The sequence below is a fragment of the Aulonocara stuartgranti genome (genome assembly GCF_965226115.1).
Source record: "Aulonocara stuartgranti genome assembly, chromosome: 8".
NCBI classification, from domain to species: Eukaryota; Metazoa; Chordata; class Actinopteri; order Cichliformes; family Cichlidae; genus Aulonocara; species Aulonocara stuartgranti.
In genome coordinates this window covers 24,294,715-24,320,147 of record NC_138959.1, presented here as the reverse complement: position 1 = coordinate 24,320,147, position 25,433 = coordinate 24,294,715, and the positions used below count along the sequence as shown (strand labels likewise).

At 38.5% G+C, this 25,433-nt stretch overlaps 2 protein-coding genes across 4 annotated transcripts in view; one reads left to right on the top strand and one right to left on the bottom strand.

The window, feature by feature from the left end:
• pemt (phosphatidylethanolamine N-methyltransferase) overlaps positions 1-25,433 on the top strand; it is an 82,733-nt gene that overhangs the window by 20,096 nt on the left and 37,204 nt on the right. For all 3 annotated transcript variants that reach the window (XM_082543691.1, XM_082543693.1, XM_082543692.1), the window contains exon 3: positions 9,661-9,776. In XM_082543691.1, coding sequence (XP_082399817.1) covers positions 9,661-9,776 — 116 coding nt within the window. The remainder of the gene's footprint in view (positions 1-9,660; positions 9,777-25,433) is intronic.
• On the bottom strand, positions 16,557-25,050 carry LOC309712674 (uncharacterized protein). The gene is made up of 5 exons (XM_082543671.1): positions 24,771-25,050; positions 23,227-23,295; positions 23,068-23,116; positions 17,855-17,947; positions 16,557-17,583 (listed from the first exon to the last, which is right to left on the bottom strand). The coding sequence occupies exons 1-5, from the start codon at positions 24,908-24,910 to the stop codon at positions 17,272-17,274; spliced, it is 663 nt and encodes a 220-aa protein (XP_082399797.1). The 5' UTR covers positions 24,911-25,050; the 3' UTR covers positions 16,557-17,271.

The following is a 25,433-nucleotide window of genomic DNA, read 5'->3' as shown; positions in this document are numbered from 1 at the left end:
AGGATATAAATATGAAAAACTATACAGAATATGAAATAAATAACTTTACAGAAATCTGAGATATACAGCTATACAGAAATGGGAACTATGCAAGTTGTAAACAGTTGTAGGATTAAAAATTATCGAATGTACAGAATGATTATTTACACAGAGCTATACAGGGAGTGCAGAATTATTAGGCAAATGAGTATTTTGTCCACATCATCCTCTTCATGCATGTTGTCGTACTCCAAGCTGTATAGGCTCGAAAGCCTACTACCAATTAAGCATATTAGGTGATGTGCAACTCTGTAATGAGAAGGGGTGTGGTCTAATGACATCAACACCCTATATCAGGTGTGCATAATTATTAGGCAACGTCCTTTCCTTTGGCAAAATGGGTCAAAAGAAGGACTTGACAGGCTCAGAAAAGTCAAAAATAGTGAGATATCTTGCAGAGGGATGCAGCAGTCTCAAAATTGCAAAGCTTCTGAAGCGTGATCATCGAACAATCAAGCGTTTCATTCAAAATAGTCAACAGGGTCGCAAGAAGCGTGTGGAAAAACCAAGGCGCAAAATAACTGCCCATGAACTGAGAAAAGTCAAGCGTGCAGCTGCCAAGATGCCACTTGCCACCAGTTTGGCCATATTTCAGAGCTGCAACATCACTGGAGTGCCCAAAAGCACAAGGTGTGCAATACTCAGAGACATGGCCAAGGTAAGAAAGGCTGAAAGACGACCACCACTGAACAAGACACACAAGCTGAAACGTCAAGACTGGGCCAAGAAATATCTCAAGACTGGTTTTTCTAAGGTTTTATGGACTGATGAAATGAGAGTGAGTCTTGATGGGCCAGATGGATGGGCCCGTGGCTGGATTCGTTGTCACTGATGAGGCCAATCACTGCACGAATATATCTTAAAATCTCAAGTTTTTATAGCTTATAGAAGCCAAAGATTTCAGCCAATCCTCCTCCAATCATATGGATAAACATAATAACATTTTAGTTATGTAATGCTTCGAGGTCAGGGTCACACAAATTAGGAAAAAAACTTTAGTTTCCATTGGATCATCTCCGAACATTAAAGGAATATATTAGTGATTGGGAGACATAGGCACTTTCTTTCTTTGAACTCTTTAAAACATCAATAGAACAGAACATTGACACAAAATCATTAATATACTACACTAGACTTCTGTGTTAATAATGCTGATGTCAGCACAAATCATCTGTGAAAATAATGCATATGCCATTATTTGGGATTTTCATATTATCAATGCTGATATTACCTTAAAACATCATCAGGTTTTCGAATACCCCTGTTAAACTTCATCCTAACCAGTGTAGTTTTTTTTTTCTTTCTTTGGTGTATACCTTTCAATTTTTAATGGAAAATCCATTTTATTGCCTTGCAATTGGCATTGTGGTATTTAAGTTATAGCTGTAAAACCGTATAGGACGAACAGTTTAGTAATGGTTACTAAAAAGTCTACATAAAAATGTAGAAAAATGATGTGTGAATTATATCAGGCAACTATTCTCCAAATGTGTTTTTTTTTTGTTGTTGTTGTTCATTTAATAAGCAAAAAAAAAAGTTATATAACAATACATTTTCGGGATAATACTGATGAAAGGACTGTCAGAAAAGTTCCTGTTCTGATTTCATAGGTCATTAATTGTAAAAAACAAAAGTCTTTGTCGATCACATTGCGTTATTTGTGTGTCCTGAACTTAACAAACACCAACAAAAATGGATAAAGACGGAGTATTAAAGGTCACGGTGTAAAATGTTTTTGCACCTGGAGGGCAGTGTGATGTAACTGTGACCACAACAAACTGGGTACACCATCAGCTTTGAAGCAGCAAACAGTTTTTACGTCTTTTTGTTCTCTTATTTTAATCTTTATGACCTGGATCTAAGTAATACAAGGAGAGCATTTAGGCCTTTAGTCTTCTCATCTGCGTGCATTCAAGTCTGTGTTTACAAAGCCTTTAAGCATATCAGCTGAATCCTTTTTGGTGACATTATTGGGGTGATATAATAGTCGTCCTCTTGCGCCTATGGCGTGATCTCATTAGACTTTAAACTAGTACAAAAAGTATCCTTCATTGTTACTGTTACTATTTTCTATCCTGTAAAATAAATAGAATAATTAGCCACGAATTAATAGTCTCAACTACTAAAAGATTAGAGCAACATATAATTACTGTAGAGGTGTTTGAACCTACTTAGATAGACAGTGGGGGAAAAGTATTTGACCCCTGGTGAATTTATGATTTTTACCATTTACAAAGCGGTCTGTAATTTTTAATAGACGTTTTGTTTGTTTGTTTGTTTGTTTGTTTGTTACCTAAATAATGTAGATTCTTGTGACAGAAATAAGTCTTTGATTTACAGCTTGGTGGAATAAGCACATCTGTCAGACATTTCTTGTAGCTGGTCACCAAGTTTCCATACTTCTCAATGGGAATTTTTACAGATATCTGAAGTTTCAGCTCTCTCAGTAGATTTTCTGTTGACTTAAAGTCCAGAGACAAGCTAGGCCAACTGCATGAACTTAATCTGGATGGACAACCTACCTGTGATTAATTTTTAATGTCCTAACTGAGTGAAGAAGGTTTTCTTTCAAGACTTTTCAATATCTTCCTCAGTGCATTCATACTCAGTGTTGGTCAAGTTACTTGAAAAAAGTAATCAGTAACTAATTACTGATTACTTCCCCAAAAAAGTAATCCCGTTACTTTAATGATTACTTATTTTCAAAAGTAATTAATTACTTAGTTACTTAGTTACTTTTTAAAAACACGATTTACAACCTGAATAGGTGATAAAGCGATAGATCTGTCAGCCCAATTCTACTTTTTCTGCATAATCCATCATACAAAATGTAATCAAATGGAAAAGTCTCTTTTTAAAACTTGTTTTATTAGTTTTAATTTTTTAACTTTATGCATCAAGCAAAAATTTAATTATATGCAACATTCTCTGACTGGAAGAAATTAGTTTAACACTTAAACCTATTTTCTGCACATTCCAGCACATGAAATAAAATATTTTTTGTTTTTACACTGTCTTTCAAATAGATGCAAGTAAAACACAGCAGAAAATAAATAAAATCAAAGACTCAGCAGTCCTGTTGTTCTATTTTCACCTGTATAGCAGTAGTGGCGTAGGCGGAGGTGTGCTCTGGCACAGGTGTGCCGCAGCGGTCAGTTGAAGAATCCGCGAGTTTCTCTGTGAATTTCCCATTACGTCATTGCGCACTCGGAGCTTGTTTAGGGGGGGGGGGTTCGGTGTAAAAAGAAGTTTTCTTCCCACGCACAACGGACACTTATGTTTTTGTCACTTTTTATGGAATAAAACTCAAAGTAAGGTCAGTACTTCCACGCTTTAAACGCTGCACGCTCATACTCTCTCCCACAATCGATATGTTATCCATTGTTGCTCTGCACACAGCTGTTGTCACGAACGTCGCACTCGCTTACGTCACTGTCATGAGACATTCTCGCAAAAATTTCACGATTTTAGTAACGCAGCGTTCCTACGGGAAAGTAACGGTAATCTAATTACCGTTTTTGCAATAGTAATCCCTTACTTTACTCGTTACTGTAATCTGATTACTTTTTTCAAGTAACGCGTAACGCGTTACTGCCCATCTCTGTTCATACTTAACCAAAGTAGCATTGTATCTAACCACTAATCAGAGACTGGGTTTTTAAAGTGTATCTTTGATCAATTTGTTGCTAGCAGCCTGCAAAAAGGCATCATTTGTTTGCATTGTTTTTTTTGTTATTCATCTGCTGGGGGCAATAAATGATCACACACAATAACATTATAAGTGATTCAAACTATGTTCAGTCTTATCTCAATCTTACAGGACTCCAGAAATCTATCCGTATGTGTAAGTTTAGTTTGCTCCATGTGTTCTATCCTGGCAGACAATTAATCAAATATTCACCAGTTTGTGTGTATCCATGTGTCCTGTCCATGTTCTTGTTCTCTTTCTCCTCATTACTCCAGGACGGCACACATCCACGCATTAATGTACTTGGCTGAGTCTGTGTGCAGGTTGTTCTCCATTACATGTCTTTTAATACAGTGTACAACACACACAGACACACAAATGCAAAAAACTTTCAGCTTCTTATGAGGCTAAAGTTCAAGGTGACATTCTGTCATTATAACCTCCATGCATGCCGTAGATTCTGCTTGGAGTTCTGTTGCTAGTATGTTGCAGAGGGTGTCTTGAGGTAATATTCAGTTGGGGCTACTTTTAACTATGTTTTCCCATTTCAGCTCCTTAGACATGGTTCCATCTATCTGTTGTCCTGACTTGAAGTCCAATCAAGTGCCTGTATCTCAGATTTAAGTGGGCTGATGGGGATGCAGGTGTAGCCTGTTACCTAAGCCTTGATTGAATTTGTGCTGAAGAGCTGCTAGTTCTCCCAATGTGGCGCCACTGCCTGTACTCTCCTCATCTGTGCCTGCTGTTAGTTTCAGCGCTTGATTGATGATTTGATAGCAACATCAGTAGTCTGCATACAGAACACCTGAATATTTTTAGCATACGCCATCACCCAGTGAATGGTTGCAAATCAGGCTGAACGAGGCTTAGAGGCCCACTGCCTGATCAGAAGAGAGTATACTAACATAAATGGCCTGCTAATATGGATGATGGAGGTATGTTTGTTGGGTTTGAGATTACTAAGACTAGCTAAGCTAATCTTTTTTTTTTTCATGATAGTTACAGTAGATAGAATAATTTATAGTCCTAACCTAAATCTAAAATAACCAAATAATTTTAAATAAAGACCTAATATTTATTAAATTAAATTACTAAAACTTAAATAATACATATGAAGTATATAATCCGTGTGTCTAGCAAAAGGATTTGCTCTACTGTCAATCCCTCTAAGCCACAAATGTAGAAATTTTAGCCCTTTATAGTGATAGATTTTTATGTACATCGACGTGAATCGTATCAATGAAAACTTGCACAAACTGCCATGAGACTGTGGGTTTTTTGTGTTTTTTTTTTTTTTTTTTTTCTTTATACAAAGTCGTCATTTTAATTTTTTTCCAGTGAAAGTCATGATTATTCTCTTTTGGCATGGACATGGACAGCGAGAGAAACCGTGGTCAATTAGTTACTGCTGTTACTTGTTTGAAGTCTGCTCCCTGGGGAGCATGTGTAGTTGGTGCATTGTAACATCCAAACAGCAGTGCATTCAGTGCAATTTCATCTATAGTGTTTTATCGTCCTTGTGCCAGTAGTTACTTTTTCCTTGTTAAAGTTTACTTTGGATTTTTTAGGTCAATGTAGAGGGAAAGACACAGTAGAACTCAACCCCAAAAAACCCAACATGTCTTTATAAGATGGTTTAACCTCGATCTGAACTCTTCCACGACATGCATTTTTAATTTCTCTTTGATATTTGGGCATATTGGGGCCCGATGAATGTAAAAATAAAGAATTGCCAGATTTTTTTTTTTCTTACCTTATTTTTGTTTTTAAGAAAAATAAGAGCCATATATGAGGATATTCGTTTAAAGTTTTGATAGAACAGCAGCAGTATAATGTCCTCGTAAGTGGATATCAGGCCCATGTAGAGCACTGGTCACTCTTCTGTATAAAGTTGCTTCAGTTCATTGAGGTTCGCAGGCATTTGTTTATGCCACACCATCTGATTTGGGTTTTGCAACACATCGTTCTTTTTGTGAGCTATTTAGACCTTTCTTTGATAATGTGCATGGATCATTGTTGCTTTACCTATTGGACAGATGGCTTCACATTGGACTGCACAGTGTTTTTAGGTATACAAAGGAGTTCATGTTACTGTGGCTGCAAAATAAGTCCAAATTATTATACCTCCACCAACGTGCTTGACAGTTGGTTTGAGGTGTTTGTGCTGATATGCTGTATTGTGTATTATGTGTATTATGGGCAGTCATGACCACTTTGGTCTTATCTGTCCAAAAGACATTGTTTGTGAAGTTTTTTTGTCCTCCTGACAAACAAGCCATACTTGTTCAGTCTTTTTCTAATTGTACTGTCATGAATTTAATCTTTCCTATTGAATAAGCTTTTGATCATTTAAAAAAAAAAGTGATGCCCTAGTATATAAAACCTCAATATTTAAAGAGGGTATCCATTCTTTTTCACATTAATGTATAAAGTATAATAACATGGATTAGCCTGAGTCATCTGGTATATTTAGCAGAAAGTAATAAAACTCTTAATATCAATGACTAAGAATTTCATTGGTCACAAAATGTCCTCCTCTCTTAGGTGAGTACACTCTCTACCTCTTTTGAACCCATCTCTGTACTTATGCATTTTATTTATATTCAGTTGGAGCTTAAACTGTAGTTTTATCAGGGACACTTGAATGGTTACATAATGTTTCCTCTCTTATTTTTGACATTACCAGGTTGTCATGACTTTTTCCTATGATTTTCTGTCAACTCTGGAAAAACCTATGATAGAGATATAATGGACACATGTAGGGAGGCAGATGTGCTTACGTAACATTAGATGTACATGGAAACCTGCCTGAATGACTTGCTGAAAGACTAGATTCAGGAGAATGAGTGCTAGCACAGAAGCTAATTTATTATTAATTGACCAAATAGTTATTAGCAATTTTATCAACAGGTGTAATTACTTCTCGTTTATATCTGTATATTCGACTTTTTTGGCATACACACATTGTTAAATGCATTTTCAACATCCAAAGTTGGAGCAACATCATGTTAAGCTTTATTAGTTAGCTACATTTAGCTGGAATCTTTTAGGATCTGTCCATATAGCGCAGCATTTTCTGTTTGTGTTTCCATTGATAGTTTAGCACAGTCTAGCAGGGGCTGTAGTCTGGTGTAGTGGTGTAGGTGGGGTTGCCAACAACTAACAAATAAGAGACCCTCTGGCATGCCAGAAGCACAATGCACAGAAAGCTGGGCATAGTGTAAATAAGTGCTGTATGTTCATGCAGCCCATGAGTGACCCTAGAAAATTTGCAAGTAGGTGTTTTTTGCCAACTGGTCAGGAAATTTTTTCTCCAGTGACCAAATCAGGATGACATTTGAGCAAGTATATGACACTGGCAGTAAAGCAGAAGTTGACCTCTTTTATAGGTTATTCATCCCAAAATTGAGGTGCTAGAATGAGTCAGTTTATTATGTGATACAAGGAATTGTGAAGCTGATGGGGCGCTCTCACCAGCATATAAAAGAATGTTTTCTTATTTTTGTATTGAGCACACATCCTGTCTTTATTTTTTATGTTTTTAGATCAGTGCCACTTACTTTGAGTCTCAAAAAGAACCATTGTGAATTGGTAAAATAATATGTTGATGTGTTTGTAAAATGCATTGTGTCATCATTTCAACACAAACCTGCTATCTGCAGACCTAATCATTATTTATTCCCCCACTGTTGCTATGATTGTTCAGTTTCATTCCAGCTCGCTGTGTGCTAATGTCCATGTGGAGCAGACTGCAATGCAAACTGTGGATGTAACCATACATCTTAGTCAAAGTACATCAGCTGCTGGCCCTTAATTACATAGCAGTTGAACTCTGTTAGGAGGCAGAAGAAAAACGAAAGAAAGGAAAAGGAAATGTCAGCATACGGCTTGCTGAAGGCTGGGATTTAAAAAACAAAACAGACGACATGAGCTTCAGAGAAAGGAGAAGGGGATTAATTCTTGATTTAAGCTTTTCATCTATTCTAAAAATGCAAAGAGAGCTGCCAAGTTTTCTCAGCATGCTTAAGCATGCTTTCTCAGCTGCTTCTGATCGGTCTTGAGCAGGTAGCGCTAACCCATTAACAATGCAATTTATACCTGGGGATTGCTGCACTCCATAAAGGACTCTTTACCACTTCTTAACATTTGTTTCACCTCACCTTTATATTTATATTCCTCCTCTTTTTTCCTACCTTGCCGCTGCTGAACATAGAAAAGCTGTTGCCATGGTAACATTTGTGCCTGTGGGATTCATTTTTGTTGTTTTTGGTTTGTTTTTGTTTTTTTACAGTCATCTATGCATTTCCTTAGCCCACTGTCAGGTGGTAATTTTAAGTTTTTCAGTCATTTCACAAACAGCACTTTGAGTTGCTAATGCCACTGAAAGGTTCACCGTATGGACAGATGGGTTAAATGCCTTTTGTGCTGCATAAATGGGCAGGATGTGACTATTTTCCATTCTCTTTTTTTGGGAGAGAAGTGTGTTTTGGAAAATGCAACTGTGACCAGTTAGATAAGATTCTATGGCGTCACTCCCTGCTGGATATGCACGGTACTATATAAAGAGCTTAAAAAAAATAAACACTTATCAATAGCCAGCAAGAGAATACAGCTGTGTGGAAATGCACCAGCTGTTTCAGAGGTGAACAAATAAACTTGAACAAATAATCGCTTCAGGGCAGAACAACATATGCAAACAAACAGCACTCTTCTGTCTCTATCATGGGCACAATATTTCAAAACTGTAGACAAAAGTCATGATATTTAGCTATTTAAGGCTCAAAGCCAGATACCAAAAGCAAACAAGATCTCTCTGTCTCTATACGAGAAACTGCTGTGGTAGCCAAAGAATCCTGTTTTATTCTTTTTCTTTTGCCTTCTTTTGGCTGCTCTTTAGCGATTGACACAGCAGTGTATCTGCCTCTGTCTCGTCCATCCCTTGCATCCTCTTATGTCACACCAACCGTCTACATGTCCTCTTTCCCAACATCAATGAACCCTCTCTGTGGCCTTCTTTTCCTCCTGCCTGACTGCTCCATCTCCAGCATCCTTTGTCTAGTATAGCCGCTATTCTTCCTCTCTACATGTCCAGACCGTCTCAGCTTCACCTCTCTAACTTTGTCTCCAAACAGCTCAACCTGAACTGTCTGTCTGATATTCTTATCCTGTCCATCCTTGACACTTCCAGTGAAAATCGTATTCATTTTTGAAAACTTCATTAAAATGCAGATAAAGGCAGCACTTTTGAGACTTCACAAAAGTATATGCAAATTGACCAGGAGACCATTTTCAGTATTTTGTCAAGAGCATTCTGATTTTTCATGGCCAGTAAAGCCAATGTTTTCATGTGCACGTATTGTTGTTGCATACATAATACTGTAAAAAAACAAACAAACAAAAAAAACCTGTTGTGATAATGACCTAGATGTTTCGGGCATATAATGAACAGGATTTTGCATGGAGCTTATTTTCTTGGTTGAATGTTGCTTGTAGATGGACTATAAAGTATGCTTGCTTGGTAAAACTGGTGTAACCCATTCCCTCACTGACCTGGGACTGCAAAAAACTGGCTTCAGTGGCTTCAGGACCTCCTGTTCGATCTACTCATGAATACAGATGAATCTTTCAGGTGGCTTTTAGTAAACTCCAAATGGGCTGTCATGTGTCTTTTATTGAGGAATAGCTTCTCTCTGGCCACTCTACCATACAGGCCTGATTGGTGGAGTGCTACAGAAATGATTTTCTTTCTGTAAGGTTGTCCTTGCGCCACATAGCAATGCTGGAGCTCTGCCAAACTTGAGTTTAAAAAGTTGAGCTTTGAGGGTTTTTTAGACTGACATAGTGTGACAAACAATCATTAACTTTCAGTTTTTTAATGCAGTTTAATTGGATATTTATGGTAAACACCGTTGTCATTGTCTTCCTGTTGTCAGGTGGCGAGATGGGAGCATCGTACACGAAGACTCTCGGGGCTCTTTGGTAGCCCCTACCTGGCCTGTTGCTGCTTGGGCTTCGTCATTATACTGCTAAACATTTACCGCAGCCACAGGTGAGGAACACACTTTTAACCATAACAAAATATGGTTTGTTATCCCCCTCATCCAGTCCAACAATTTTAAATTTGTACGTCACCTTTGATTGAAAGAAAGCCTTGGTTCTCATAACATTGGATGGCAGGCCTTCACCAGTCCAGTGGTCACTTGGACATCATTGGACATATAAGCCTGTATGAATTTGTCCCCTTTTACACTCTTTGTTTCGGTTTCTTCTTCTGTTTCGTCCCACCTCTGTGCCTTCTTTTTCTGCTTTCTCCACAGCTCCTTATTCCTTCCTCCTTGCTCTTTATCTGTGCCCACGGTTCTGTATGTGGCAGTATCACCCCACGCTTTACCACTTCCTATATGGTGTCCATACACCCACACCTCCCCCTGTGGGTCAAAATGATGACAAAGGATTCTCAACAAAGCCACACACAGACTGTATGTCAATGCAACAACAAGCCTTTTTTCCCCTCTCTCAAAGGATCTGTGTGATGTCTGTTGCTGGGCAACAAACATTTTGGGAACAGGCTGGTCCAAAGAGATAAATTGTCTTGCCAGTTTTCTCTTGTGCTCAGGAAGAGAATTTTTATCAACTCACCATGCATTCTGAGTAGCTAAATATAGCTGTGGGACAAAGCGATTTATTCACTCACTCATTCATTCACAAGAACTGAAAATGTGAATTAGGTGATTAAATGCTGTAATAAACTTGGATGTAGTCATATAAGGCTGCAAACAAGGATACTGAATAGGAAGCTGTGGTTCCATGTCTTGTCAGAGGAAAAAAGGCAAGACTTCTGGATGTCCTTTGGAGAGACGAGTTAAAGTGAAAATGTTTGGGAAAATCCATGTTTGATGAAAACCAAACAAAGCAAACCCAAACATTATGGCTAATGGGTAAATTTTCTCATTTCAGTGCAGCTAGCCAACAGTGTTTTAGTTTTAGTGACCTTGTTTTTCACTGAGTCAGCAGATCTGTCACTGCTTAGCTAACATAACTTAAGTCTATTAGCAGCAACCGACGAGCCAGCCAGTGACTCTAACTTTAAAGACTTATATCTTAGATCCTGCTTCACAGACAGCTGTGACAGTTTCAGCATAGGGCTCCATGGTGTAAATTGGCCTTAATACATGTACTGTTTCATGTCCACTTTAAGAGGGTTGTGCTTAAATAAACACTTGCAAACTGCAATTAACTGAAGCAACACATAATGAAGAAATATAGAATCCTATGAATACTTTTCTCTTCACAACTATATACACTGATAGTACCGTAAGTTTGCGGGCCATGAAGTTAAATGTTAGCATGTTCACTTCTTAATAGTACAATTAGAAAGGACCCTTGGGTTTAGCCCACACAGTCTGTAAATTTAGCTAATTATATTTAAAACCAAATGTATCCCTGACAAAGCAATTATTAGAGCGCATTTATTTAGAAATCTTTATCGTGAGGTTCGTGTAAATTCGTGCAGCAAACCTAGATACAACAAAGCCTGTCAGCTTTTTCAGTCAAACACCTTGAACTTCACTGCATCATGTACATGTAGCTGTGTAAAGGTGCAGGTTTCATATCCCTCCATGTGTCACTGCTGCTGCTTGCTTCAACTCCTACACGCCCCAACATCCACCTGTTATCTGAATGGATAATTACTCATCAACTATTTTCTTTGTTAGGAATAAACTTGACATTGTAAGGGAAACAAGCTATCCAAATCTACCTGATCCTGTGTACAAAATGCATCATTCATGTATCATGAATTAAAGGTGATTGGCCAGATTCTTTGGAAAGCTAAGTTCAGTTTCACTAGTCACACCCGTGCCTGATTACTGCTAAACATGAATCAAGAAATCGCTTGCATAGAAACTGTCTGAAAAAGTGAATTGGGCTAATAGATCTAAAAAAGTAACACATTACACTGTGATATAAAGACATAGCCAAGAAACAAAGTCTTTTACATCTATCAGTGCAGAGTTACAAAGCTATCACTAAGATTTTCTGACTCCAGTGAATCACAGTGATTGCCATTATCGACAAACAGAGAAACCTTCAAACACCTTCCCAGAAATAGCCGACCTACCAACATTACACAAATAGCGCATCAATCACTCATCCAGGAGTAGGGATGGGTATCGTTTAGGTTTTATCCGATACCGGTGCCAAATCGGTACTTTTGAAACGGTGCCGGTGCTCAAACGGTGCTCAAACCGGTGCTTAAAGAATGGAGAACACAAAATTGGTCCAAAAACCTCTCATGTTCAGCTGGTTTTTGTAAAAAGATAACAATGTTAGCCTTTTCTGCAGCTATGGGGCATATATGGTATCACTCTTGGCTGGAAGCAGTGCTTAAACAATGGAAAAAACACAAACTTTGTCCTAAACCTCTCATGTTTAACTGTTTTCCACTTTTTCTTTGGTCATTTTAGCCTTTTTGGCCAGGGTGAAGGGAGTATCTGCCATCAAACAAGAAGACAGCCGCATATAGCTATGATGATGTTTGCTAGTTCACCTTACATGCATTAATGTAATAACGTGGTTAGCCTACTCAACGTAAATTACACACGAACATTAAGCTACTCACGCAGAGAAGAACGGCTGCTGCTGCATCATCATCCTCATCATTTCTGATACACTGGCAGGGCTAGGGGCCAGGACTCTCCTCTTCGGGGTTTTTGGGGGATATTGCTAACTCCGGGTCAGATAACAGGCAACCCACGCACAGTAGATGCGCTCGGTGTGAGGTCTCGCAGCAAGCTATCATACGGCGCATTTCTGGGCTTTTAAAAAAAACGCTATGCGTCGCCAGGTGTTTCATCGGATTTGAGGTGTTACCTCCTTTGACAGTATCACAGTAGCTATCACAGTAGACAGTATCAGCTTAAAGCACTTGTTGCAGGCTGCTGAGTTTGCATATTTTGCTGTGAAGTACAGCCAGACTTTTCGCCTTGGGCATTTTAATCTGTAGCTCTGCTCTAAAAGAACGTACGTACCTGGCCCCGCCTACTATCCTCGGAAACGTAAAATTATTGGCTAGAAGTGTATCACAGCTCAGGAAAAAAAAGCACCGAAATAAAGCACCGAAATGTGCGCTGCTTTTCGGTCTGATTACTACCGTTTATGTCAGAACCGGTGCCATCATGGCACCGGACACCGGTACCCATCCCTATCCAGGAGGTCTCAGAATAACCCCGAAAAACATCTAAAGAACTCCAGACCTCACTTGCCTCCATTAAGGTCAGAGTTCATGATTCACCAATAAGACGGAGGCTGGGCAAAAGTGGGATCCGTGGGAGAGTCCAAGGAGAAAACCACTGGTGATCAAAAAGAGTACACATTTGCCAAAAAAGCTCCCCAAACATCTTGATGATCCCCAAAACCTTTAGGAAAATATTCTATGGACTGACGAGAGCAAAGTTGAACTTTTTGGAACGTTTGAGTTCCGTTACATTTATCATAAATATGAACACATCGTTTCATTTAAAAAAAAAAAAAAAAAGCATCATACCAACAATTGTGGCACCAGCATAGTACTGGTAGTGTGATGATCTGGAACTGCTTTGCTGTTTTGGGACGACCTGCCATAATTGATGGAACTATGAATTCTGCTCTCCACCAGAAAATCCTGGTGAAAGTCTGTCCAGTAGTTTCTGCACAGAAGCTGAAGCACAAAGTGTGAACTTTTAAATGCAATTAAGATTCTTTAGAATTACCTTAAACAGGCCGTTCATGATTGCAAAAATCTCCAATGTAGCTGAAGTGCCAGTTATCTCAAACACTTGATTGCAATTTTTTCGCCAAGGGTGGCACAACCAGTTATTAGGTTGAAGGGCAATCGGTTTTTCATATAGAACGTTGGTAGGTTTGGACAACCTTTTCCATTCCCTTAATAAATGATTTTAAAACTGCATTTTGTATTTACTCAGGTTATCTCTGTATAATATCAAATTTCTTTGATGATCCGAAACAGTTTGACAGATATTCAAAAAAATAGATTTTTGTGCGCGTTTAGAGGGCAGCACACAGAGGGCTCTGCTGTAAACATTTGAAAATAAATAAAGGTGAAGTGGTAGCTTTATATATGCATCCTGAACCAGAACTATTTATCAAAACAAATTTGTTCAATTCAAAAATTAATTCGATGAAGTCGCTGGTTGGACTTAAGTGAGTCAGTTGTTGGGCTTGCAGGCAGCACTTCTGATGAGCGCTGCACATGTGAAAGTCAACAAAATATATTTGAGCAGGAATGCTTTTAGTGTCTGTCCTGTAAGGTAATGACTAAGTGAAACACTGAATCCTTGGAAAGTGGAAAATGTTTTTTTTATTTAGTATTTTTTGCTGACAAATTATTTATCCTCTTTTTGTACTTGCTTGCAAATTCTGAAGCACGGTTTTCTTGATTATTGAAATAAACCTTCCTTGAAGGTCACATTTCTAATAATTGGGTATATACAGTCTATTGCATAATGTTTTCTGCAGTTTCAACAAAAACCTTTTAGAGTCTTATGCTAGTTGGATTTGGGAATTACAAATCTCTAGACAACATGCAGCAGATCTGGGGGATATAACAGTTAGGGAGTCAACTTGCATAGCCCCATACAAATTATTGCACTTTTTATTGAAACTGCATGGTTGCAGCTACCAGCATAAAAGTCTTTAACTTTTAATCAGTGTAACCTGATTATAAAAATGAGGCAAACAAGTTTAGCTGCTCTACTTATTACAAATAGCTGTGCCAACCAACTGGACCACTTTCAATTGCATGGCGATTGCACAGGTAGCCTTCTTGGAGGCAACCTGTCTCCAAACAGTCGTAATCTCCCTCACATTAACGGTCTCCGTTAGACACTCTCATTCTCAGACAGATTGGCAAAGGTTTGCATTTAATTACTGTCTAATCTATAAACCCAGACGGATTGTGAACACATTGCAATCAGTCCAAGTCAGTCTGTAGGTCTGTGATGCGTCTCTCTGCAATATGGGACTTGAGTCAACCTTTGCTTTTATATTGGAGTATAACCAAAGTACAACCAGGTGGCAAAGGTTCCCAAGCACCAATCTCATTTTGTGTCTATGTCACTAGATGTAGATGAATTTCTGATTAAAAATCTTTAAGCTTCTGGCCGGACTCTGAGTGTAAGTAGTTAATATGTGCTTCTGTTAAATTATGAATGTCTATGCATGCAGACAGTAACAGACTTTGTGGATTTGTCACAGTTAATCGCTGTATTATCATAAACAGATTGCATGTAATTGCCAACTTGGTGGAATTTCTTAACAAACTGATGATCCACTAAAGGTGGTTTGACTTTGAGTGATCACTGACCTTGTTCCCATCTTCAAACCAACCACTTCAGTCGCAACAACAGTGGAGTCCAAGTTAACTGCACAGTTTCATTAATTTTGGCCATAGCAAAGTCTCTAACCATTACTTTCGTAGTGTGAATGTAGTATTAAGGTCCTCAGTTAAATAAAGGTGTTGTTTGTTACATCTGGGGTTTTTTGCTGTTCTGTTTTTTCTTTTTCTAGTCAGGACTCTTTAATATTATTAAACACAAAAATAAAGACCTATTCTGGTATTTATATAATGGCAGTTAAACCAGTAAAATCATTTTAAAAATCATTAAAAACCATCTGTTTTGTAGAAGAGTTTATTATTTGACCGATGATGAAACCACAACAGTGTCACGCCGGTGCTCCAAAATGAACTTTGTAAGGGAAATCAGTGGGACTTTAATTTAACAAAATTGCTGCAGAAATGTGTAGAATAGCAAAACACCACAAGTAAAATAGATGAGGTTGAATGACGTATTCACCCGGTGAAAAACTTGATTTAGCGCTAATTACCATAGTAACAAAGACAGAGTAAAGCTGTTAGTGAGCAGACATGAACATTAATGAATGTTGGGTTTGGGTTTTTTTGTTTATCAATCAAAGTGACTCATTACCCACGTATTTGGCACGTGGGCATTGTTCTGGTCAATTCAAGCCCACTAAGTCAGATAATATACTATTCATTGTTTATGACAAAATAATCTTTCCTTGAGTGAGAGCACGATGGCATGACCTGTAGAAAAGGTCTAGCTGCCTGGTAGTTGAAACAGGACATTTTAATCTTTGTGGTATGTGTTCTAACCATGCATCCATTTGTTCACCTTGAATGCACCGTTTCTATTTTTAGAGTTGAAGACATCAGTGCCCTGCTTGCTTTTTCTACCAATGCTACAGCCTCATTTCTCAACTAAAAGCTTACATTTGCTAGTTCTGCTGCTGTTCATATAAAAACTTTATCTTACCAAAAAACATTTGTATTCATATTGTCTCTCAGCATGCCATGAAGAGTGATGAAGTCAAAGTACTATACACTCAAAAAAATAATTCATTGGATGAACTTAATTTCATCTTGCCACCTATATTCCATCTAAACAAATCATGTTAAATCAATCCATCTTGATTGTGTTGTTTCAACACTAAATATGTTTGTAAGTGTAACATAATTTAAACATTAACATTCAGTTAATTTGATTTTTATTCAGTTAACATGTTTGTACCAAGTTAGTCTAATTAAATTAATTTAAATTCATGTTATATTGTTTAAACACTTTGGCACATCAAAAGTCAGTCTTGTTACATGAACTAGTAAAATATTTGTTTGTTTCACCAATGTTAATCTTGTTGAATGAACAAATGTAATTTATGTCTGTAGTACTTACACCAATCATGTTTCAGTTAGTGTTTGTATTGCTTATGTAAACATTACTTTTAATTAAATTAATGAAACATACATAAATGATAACTTGCAAAACCATCTTTTATTTTGCTTGAACATTCTTAAAACAGTTGGCAGGATCCCAGTTCAGCCTAGCTTTCTCCCCTTTAACGATCTCATACCAAGACCACAGAACTTCCAGATCAAGACATGCTGACTGAAAGAAAAAATACAATAAAATAACCCTAACCCTAATAATAAAAATGAAATAAGTCTGTTGAATAGTTTGCAGACAAAAAATATTATCCCCAAAGCAACTTTCGTAAAATGTAGTAAAATATGCATTGCAAACAACAATATGAATTTTAACACAATTTAAAGCTCAGACATAACATTCAACATTACTATAATATTACAACATTACTATGTTGCTTGCATACATTAGTCCTCCATTTAATCAGGCTGTATCCATTAATAGTGACTTTATGCTATTTAACGTGTGGAGAAAACATTAAATTTTGAGCATAACTGCTCCACTCAAACAATTTGTGAAAACCAGTGTGCATTTGCCTTTGTAACAATTGCCATCTGGCAAAAATCAGTGTTTACACTTCAAGTGTATAAGACTTTAAGTTATGGACGAACAATCTTTGTGTAATAGCCACAGAGCAAACCACATAGTTTATATGAACATTTTATAACTTACAATTTTAAACTTTAAAACAGTAAACACATATTTGCATTGCAGAAACCTTGAAAAAAAAAATATCTGGCTTGCATGAGTCCGTTTCAAGCTCATTCACCCCATTAGCTTGTTTTTTAGGAACTGTGCCTTGGATGACAACCTCTGTCCATCCAGCTTCATGATAATCTTTTGCAAGACTTCAAAAGTGCATTTGAGCTCCGGTGGGTAGCTTAGGTTCAGACAGTATATCAGTCCAAATAACAGAGCACAAGCAATTGCAATGCTCCTCAAACCAGTGAGAACCTCCACGCCTTCAATCAGGACACCGATGTTCTCTGGGTCATCTCCAGGCTCCGCACCCTCCTGATGTATGACATACACTCCCATCACAGTTTGTTCCATGGCTTCAGTGTTGGCCTCAGTGTTCTGTGACGTAAAATATAATAATACATTTGTTTGAGTCTACATATGAAAAAAAAAAAGGAATTCAGCAATCAGCGTGAATATGCTGATATATTTACTAAATTCTATGTCTCTGGTTTCACACCTCAGAAATTTGACATGAAACAAAACAAGGACCAATTGCAATATCTTTTATTCACACGTGGTGTCACATTTTACCATTTCATATATCGAAATTACCCATAACTCCTGGAGCAAATTACATAACACAGAACAACTTGTGAATATAACTGACCGTATATTCCTTCACAAGTTTCTCATGGTCTTCATTCAGGTAGACACACAAGGACTTCAGGATGCATGCTCGTCTTGTATGTATTGTGTCATCCTAAGAAAAAAGGGAATCCATAATGACAATATTTAACTTTTAGGCAGCAGTTTGAAAAAGGAATACTTAGTTTGGAAGAGTCCAAAAGGCCACATGGTAAATAGACTGGTTCTTATATAGCGTTTTTCTACTCAGAGCACTCAAAGCTGCCTTTATACAACAATTCATTCACCCAATCACTTTTTCTAAACTGTTTAAATGGCCTGTATTTATATAGCACTTTACTAGTCCCTAAGGACCCCAAAGCGCTTTACATATCCAGTCATCCACCCATTCATACACAGGTGATGGTAAGCTACATTGTAGCCACAGCCACCCTGGGGCGCACTGACAGAGGTCGAGGCTGTCGAACACTGGCGCCACCGGGTTTAGTGCTTACTGTCTAACATTCATACACATTCACACTCCGATGAATGCATCGGTGAGCAACTTGGGGTTAGTATCTTACCCAAGGATATTTGGCATGCACACTGGAGGAGCTTGGGACCAACCCGCCAAGCTTCTGATTAGTAGCTGACCTGCTCTACCACCTGAGCTACAGCCACCTCAAAACATCTGTCTAAACCAAATCAGACACAAAATGAGGCAACACTAATGTTTTTTTTGGGTTTTTTTTCCCCATTTTGATCAAAATTAACCATACGATTTTATCAATTACTTATTAATATAAGACTGATGCTTATATAATTTGTATAAAATATGAAAACCTCTTAGGACTTTTGCCTACCATATGTATAGATATCTTTGCTCATAAAATTGCCAGATTATGGGCATAAAAAGTTCTTAAGCACAGATCTAACCCACCTTGGAGATGGCCACCATGATGTGTCTCATTTTTCTGCCAGCCACCCCACCTTTGCCTCGAAAGAGCTCCATCATGCGTGGAGTGTACAAGTCTAGCTCATAAAAGAATCTAGATAGCAGCGGTACTGTCGATATGCGCAGGAATTCCTTGTCAATCTGAAAAACATGAACAATGCACTTATAATATGCACCAGAGGAAGGACATACCAGGAATTATTAGCTGTTTTATCACTATGTTATGTCAATATTAGTGAAGCAAGAAATAACTGGTCAACCATAAACACACTCTAAAAGTTAGACATATAGGACATGCACCTCTTTCTCGGTGAACAGAGCTGACCATCTGCTTTTAAAATCTGCAATAAAGGGCTGTCCTTGAATAACTTCTTGCCTTCTGTACGAAAAAGTCTTCTGCATTTTCATTGTCACTATATTGTCATTGTTTCTCTTCTGAACCTCTGAAAGCAGTGCAATTCTCTCTTTTTCCAGGCTGTCAGTGGTTTCTCCTTTTGGATACTGCGGACAGTAATTGACTTCTGCTCTTCTAGGCTTTTTCACATTCAATGCTGCCTTACTTTTGTCTTGGGCCTTGTTCTTTAGTGAATTTACCAACACCTCAGCACAGCCCAGGCCTCTCAGTTTGGTCCGGACATTGGCCATTTTATACTTGAGGCTAATTTTCCAACCATAACAGCCATTAAAGGATCCCTGCTCCCTCAGACAAGGATGCTGTTTGACAAGGGCTTCTGCAACTTCATTCAGGTCATTGTCAGTTGGATAGACTTTAAATTTTATTATTTCTTCAGCCAGCCTTTCTAAAAGGTGGGATTTCAGTTTTGGTGAGGGGGTCAAATGAGTTCCACCAGCAATGAACTCAGCATTGGCCTTTTCAAGTTGCAGTTCAGCCTCATAGCTGAAATGAGGGACTGTGAAGACACTTGGCCACACTGACAGTCTTGTAGACGGTGATGAACCTGACGATGAAACGGGCCTTGTATTGTCTGTGTCTGAAGAGCTTGAAAAGGAATGTGTTGGACTTCGCACTGGTTGACATGTCACTCCATCTTCTGTAAAACTTTGCAACTGCACACTATCCAAGTATACAACCTTTAAAGTTGCTTTATCATTAATTTCAGAGATCGCAGTCAGATTTACAAAATCATTTCCGAAATCAGGATCTTGATATTGAAGACGAAAATCCTGTTGCACTCCAAAATTTGTCTTTATTTCCTGACACAATTCCTCAATGGAGTCTGATATCCCAGCTGGTAAAATTAGTTTCCTGGCATCATCTTCTCCGAGAATGATCCTCAGTCTTATGGGCTGGGGCATCATGCTGACCTGGACAAATATCAAATATTTAAAAAATAAATAAAGATGTACTCATTGACTATTGTGCGAGTGTGTGTAACAAATTCTAATGTCAACGATAATTTGATGATGTCACCTTGGCCTCGAGGAATTTTTTTACTGGAGAAGTGAATAGTGCATTTTCCAGATTTGTCTTGCATTCTTCTAATTAATGACAATTCTTGCATAAGATGCTTAAAAGAAATCTACTCTCAATAAATTAAGTAGCAATTGGTCTGCAAAGTATGATGTATTATTTACTGTGCCAGGTGATATAGGGGGAAAATACTTACAAACATCACTCCTGTTTACCCTGCAAGTTAGTGTGTCTCTTCAGAGTAACCAGACGCAGGCCTCCCACTGAATAGGCAGCTAACGGGTAGTCATCGAGTAGTTCCCCATGCTCAATCAGAGACACCTCTCTCGCATGTGACATGTCAAGCTCAAAAGCTCTGAAGTGCTCTCGATACCAAGCAGAGAACTTTTTTACAAAAAAGTATATTCTGCCATGCAAAATAAAAATCTGCAGAATTTCTGCAAACTCTGGCAAACCAAATATTTGCCCATGAACAACTATCATTCCTGTGCTGTAGTTCATGCCATTGTATGACACGCTTTTTGTAATATGGACATCAGTTTCATCTGGTAATCTTTGCTTTATAGCTACTGCGATATCACTTTTCAGAACATCAATTGGTACTGATGAGCCAACATTTACCATTAAAGGTGTCTTATGGTCAGAAGAGTGCAAGTCAGAGGCAATCACGAGCTGATGTTTTTTGGCAAGTGTAACAGGTATGTTCTTAAAACAGTTTGTATGGCGAGCAATTTGTTTAAAAAAACTATGTTTCGCCTCAAATCTCATTGTCCATTTGTGGACAAGAGGCCCAAAATGCCGAATCAGAGCAGGGTAGTGCTCCAAATAATGATGTTTAGGGAGAAGACTGTTGTTTGGAAAAAGTTCTTGGTATCTCTGGCGATGTTCACTGATTTTACACTCAAGGTAGGAAATCGACTCATCAGACTGGACAGGGGCTACAACAAGCTCCACAATGTCCTTCAGATCCAAAACAATATGCCATGCAGGTTCATCCTCTGGAACAAGTGGACCAATAATTAGAGGCAACAAACGAAGCAGAGACCAATTTTCATATGCATTTCCACCAATATTTTTTTTTAATGAGAAAGTCTGGGGAATTGCATGAGGCCGGTTGGTTTTATCTGCCCATTTATACTCAAAATTTTGGATCAAGTTAAGTTTTTCTAAGGTGAAATACTTTTTAGAGATTAAAAAAGAAAAACAATGCGCAAGCTCCACTGGTATTATGCCCTCTAGCAGATCATGTGCTACATCTGGAGGGTAGCCTGCAGTGACATGAAAATGGCTCAGATTCTTACTCAAAATACAATCTCGCTTAACTCCACAACAAGCACTTGCTGTTTCTTGTGCACGCTTCAAATGGAATTCATGAAGTTCCGGTGTTCTATGCTCAAAATCACCAGCAGTCACTGACTTTATTTCAGATTTTTTAGCTGTACAGAATCTGCATATGTATTCAGCAGAAAAACTTTCCACAAAACCTGCCAGCCCATGGGCTCCTAGGTTGTCAGCTATGACGCAGCTCACAGTTCCTTTAATACACTCGTTCAACTGACTGATGAACACACCATGTTGCTCCAAAGTTACCAGATCTCTCAAAAGTGGATCAAAGACTTTTTCAAACCCAAATGTCCTCAAATCTTCACTCTTGCAAAGGATTGCCAAATAAATGGATGAAAGGGCTGAATGAGAACCAGGTGGTAAATTGCCCAAGACCCAATATACACCACAAAGCTTGTGCTTTTTCCGTGAGGTCCCAAGAGGATTACAAACCTCAAAATCATCAATATAAAGGTTAATAGAAATTCTCAACTTCTCACCATCTAGAAAGCTATTTCTTTTATAATGCTCCCCATCTCGAAAAGATCTGTAAACCCTCTGATCACCATTCAGATTCTCTCTATTTTCTTGAGCTATTTGTTCTTCAATCACTCTATCCAGCAATTTATTGTGACTCAATATTTCCTGCAATAACTGTAATAAAGGGATGTACTGAAATGACTTCCTTTGGTCTATCGATAAAAAATACTCAACAGGCTCTACAACCCTAAAATTTTGTATGTAGTATAGTTTTCTTTTATAAGGAGTGGCAAGAGGGCCACACTTTCCCAATATTTTAGCCACAGGGTTAGAAACACATACAGAATTTGCAAGCTCTTCAATAACAGCCTGACTAATATGGAGGTTATGGCTCTTAAAAATTTCTGGAATTGTACGTTTTGTCAGAGGTACACTAGCTGAACTCAACAGAAAAACTAACTCCTCTAAGAACTCATCTAATCCTTTTGCTGGAACATGAAATATGTGTTCCAATTTCAACAATATTACTGCTAATTTCCGTTCAATTAGTTCGGGCTGATTTTCAACAGCACTATTATCACATTCTGTCACTGACTCACTTTCAAATTCACCATAGGATACATCTTCAGAACAGCTAGCCCTTACATTATCAGAGGACTCTATCACTTGAACTGGGTCCACACGTGTAACTACACTGGCTTTAAAATCTTTAAGTGTGTGTGGATGATGCTTCCTCTTTTTGTGTGTATAAAATGTATTGTAAATATTTGTCTTGAAAGGGCAACCAAGAAACACACAACTAACTGTCTCGTTACTTCGCAGATGTGTTCCAATATGGACAAAAAAATCTCTCTCAGAGAAGACGTCACTGCAGTCACATAACTCACATTTAAAAGTTACTGAACTTGAAGCTGTCTGTGTAAACTGAGATGAATGAGCTTTATAGACATGAGTGTTCAGTCCACTCCAAGTCTTAAATGTGCACGGACAATTAACATATATGCACAGATAATGTTGACCTATTCCGTAATGATGATGTAGTTTATAATGTTGAAGTAATTTGTACCTGCTGCTCTCTCTGGTAACACAATGCTTGCACTGCCACATACACGTCACTGATAAAAAATGAAATATGCATTAGAAAACGTCAAGGAGATTAAACTTCTGCATCATCCAAAAAAAATAAATAAATAACATAATAATAATAAGGCAAACATGAACTTACCATGTATTGTTGAGGAGGTGCATAAGAATCTCAGAGCATGGGAATGTGGCTTTATTTTGTGATGTATTTCTGGGGAGAGAAATTAATTAAAACAAAGTTATTACTCTGACAAATTTGTGTTAATATCTACATACTGTGAAATGTGAAGACTGTTACGGTGCGTACACACCGAACGCGATAGACGCGACCAGAGCTTCAGGTTTACATGTAAAGTCAATGGAGGAGCACGATGAAGCGCGACTGGGGGTCCAGCTAAACTTCGGAAGCAGATTTGCATTGAGAAAACGCTTTTCTGCCTACTTCACACGACTGATGCCTTTGAAGCGCGAAGTAAAATACGCACTGCAGTTTGTGTGGTGCATTTTGTGCATTCGCGCTTATCACGTCTACCGCTCGAGTTGGTAAAATCTGCGGGACAGCAGCTTCTCAAACTCGGCAAGGGACAGAAGGTGGTACAGCTGAAAGCGGCCGTCATCCAGACGGAGCTTCTGGAGCAAGTGGTGAAACTCACCAAACTGCTCATGCTTGTGGAAGACCTGATGGACCCAGGTACAGTGAGGACGTCCTTTAGGCACTGCTCTGCTCTCCACAGCAAATAGAGAAGGGAGACTCTTTCTTCAAACGCTAGATTGACAGCTGCCATTTTAATAACATACCGTCTGGCACTACTTCCTCCCAGATCTCTTCTTCATACGCGTGAAAATTGCATATAAACCTCGACCAGTTCATGCTGGACGCGCTTCGAGGTGCAAATGTGCACGAGATCAGCTAGGGGCGTCTATCGCGTTCGGTGTGAACGCACCATTAGTCAGCCTAATGCAGAGCACCAGAGAAACTATAACCCAAACAATTATCCACCTAAATCATTCTGAATTCAAAAATTAAGTGAATATATTACAAAAAAAGAAAATGCACATGCAATTATTGTGACAGATTTTATCTTACTCCTTGTTATTAACTCCCCTAAACGCTGGTTTAGTTGAATTAAACCTTTCATCAATCCAGTTAATGCGGTTGCCCGCGACTAAACTCCACTGACAAAAACAGGAATTTTAGATAGAGCATCATAAAACACTCATAAAATCACCAAAACCATGTCGGTCAGTCTTACCACTACTACCAACAATCACCAACTCCGGTTAAGCAGAAAGTAACCCTTCATTCATGGAGCTATATGCGAAGACGTTACTGCTCTACGCGGCTTTCCCGCTCTTCAAAGTTAGCTAACTCCAGAGAAGAAAAACAGTCCTACCAACGCAGATAACCATGAAACACACCTCATTCAAAGTCGACAGAAACAAAAACAAAAAAACGAACTTACCAAAATAACCTCATCAGTTTTTGCTCTGTTGCAACAATTAGCGACTCCGGTTAAGTTTTTAAAAAAAACATTAAATTCACCGACTTACATTTGAAAAATGTTTGGGTCTACAACCTCCCTGCTATATATAAATCTCCACACTACACAGGTAAAAAATTTTAACTAATAGTATTTATCTCTCACTCCACTAACCTAAATAAATATATCAAGAAATATTACTTACCTCACTATCAGGTATGCCAAAGAAGTAACTCCACGTGCGCTCGTTAACTTCTCAACGGACCTTTCCGCATCCGGTGGGCGTGGAGCATGCGCAATACATGACGCTATCAGAGCCTTTGGTTTGATGGACCTCATTCTCATTGGATTGCCATGAACGAATTTAACTCATCAAAGTTTTCTTTGATTTATATTCAACAAAAAAGAATGAATCATTTAATGAGCATAAAAATGATTTCTTCATGTGATGTAAACATATTACTACTTTGTTAATCAAACACATGCCCTAGTTGATTTTTTTGAGTGTACAAGACACATCTCCTGGATGCACTGGTACGCATCTTCAGTGATGTATCCTGTGGTCATCAGGTGTTTCGGGTCTCACAATATCATACACCCTCACCCAGGCTCACAGCCTCGATGGCCCTCTTCTTGGCTGCCCCAGCCACACCCAGCCGGCCTAGGACTCTGCAGAGTGATCGTCCTGCAAAGCCCCTACAACCCACTTCTATGGGCTCATAGAAAGTCTCTCAGCCCCTTCCCCTGCACTCCTGCACTAGTTCCTGGTACTTTGCACGTTTCCTTTCATTGGCCTCCTCGATCCGCTCCTCCCAGGGCACTGTGAGTTCCAGCATGATCAGCTGTTTTGAGGCCTCAGAAATAATGA

Excerpts from the sequence above, each read along its gene's own strand:
- LOC309712674 (XM_082543671.1), bottom strand. The coding sequence starts at position 24,910 with ATGAGAATGAGGTCCATCAAACCAAAGGCTCTGATAGCGTCATGTATT. Across the intron at positions 23,117-23,226 it reads CACCTCCTCAACAATACATG|TGACGTGTATGTGGCAGTGC; the intron begins GTAAGTTCATGT and ends ATTTTTTATCAG. Across the intron at positions 17,948-23,067 it reads GTTACCAGAGAGAGCAGCAG|GATGACACAATACATACAAG; the intron begins GTACAAATTACT and ends CTTTTTTCTTAG.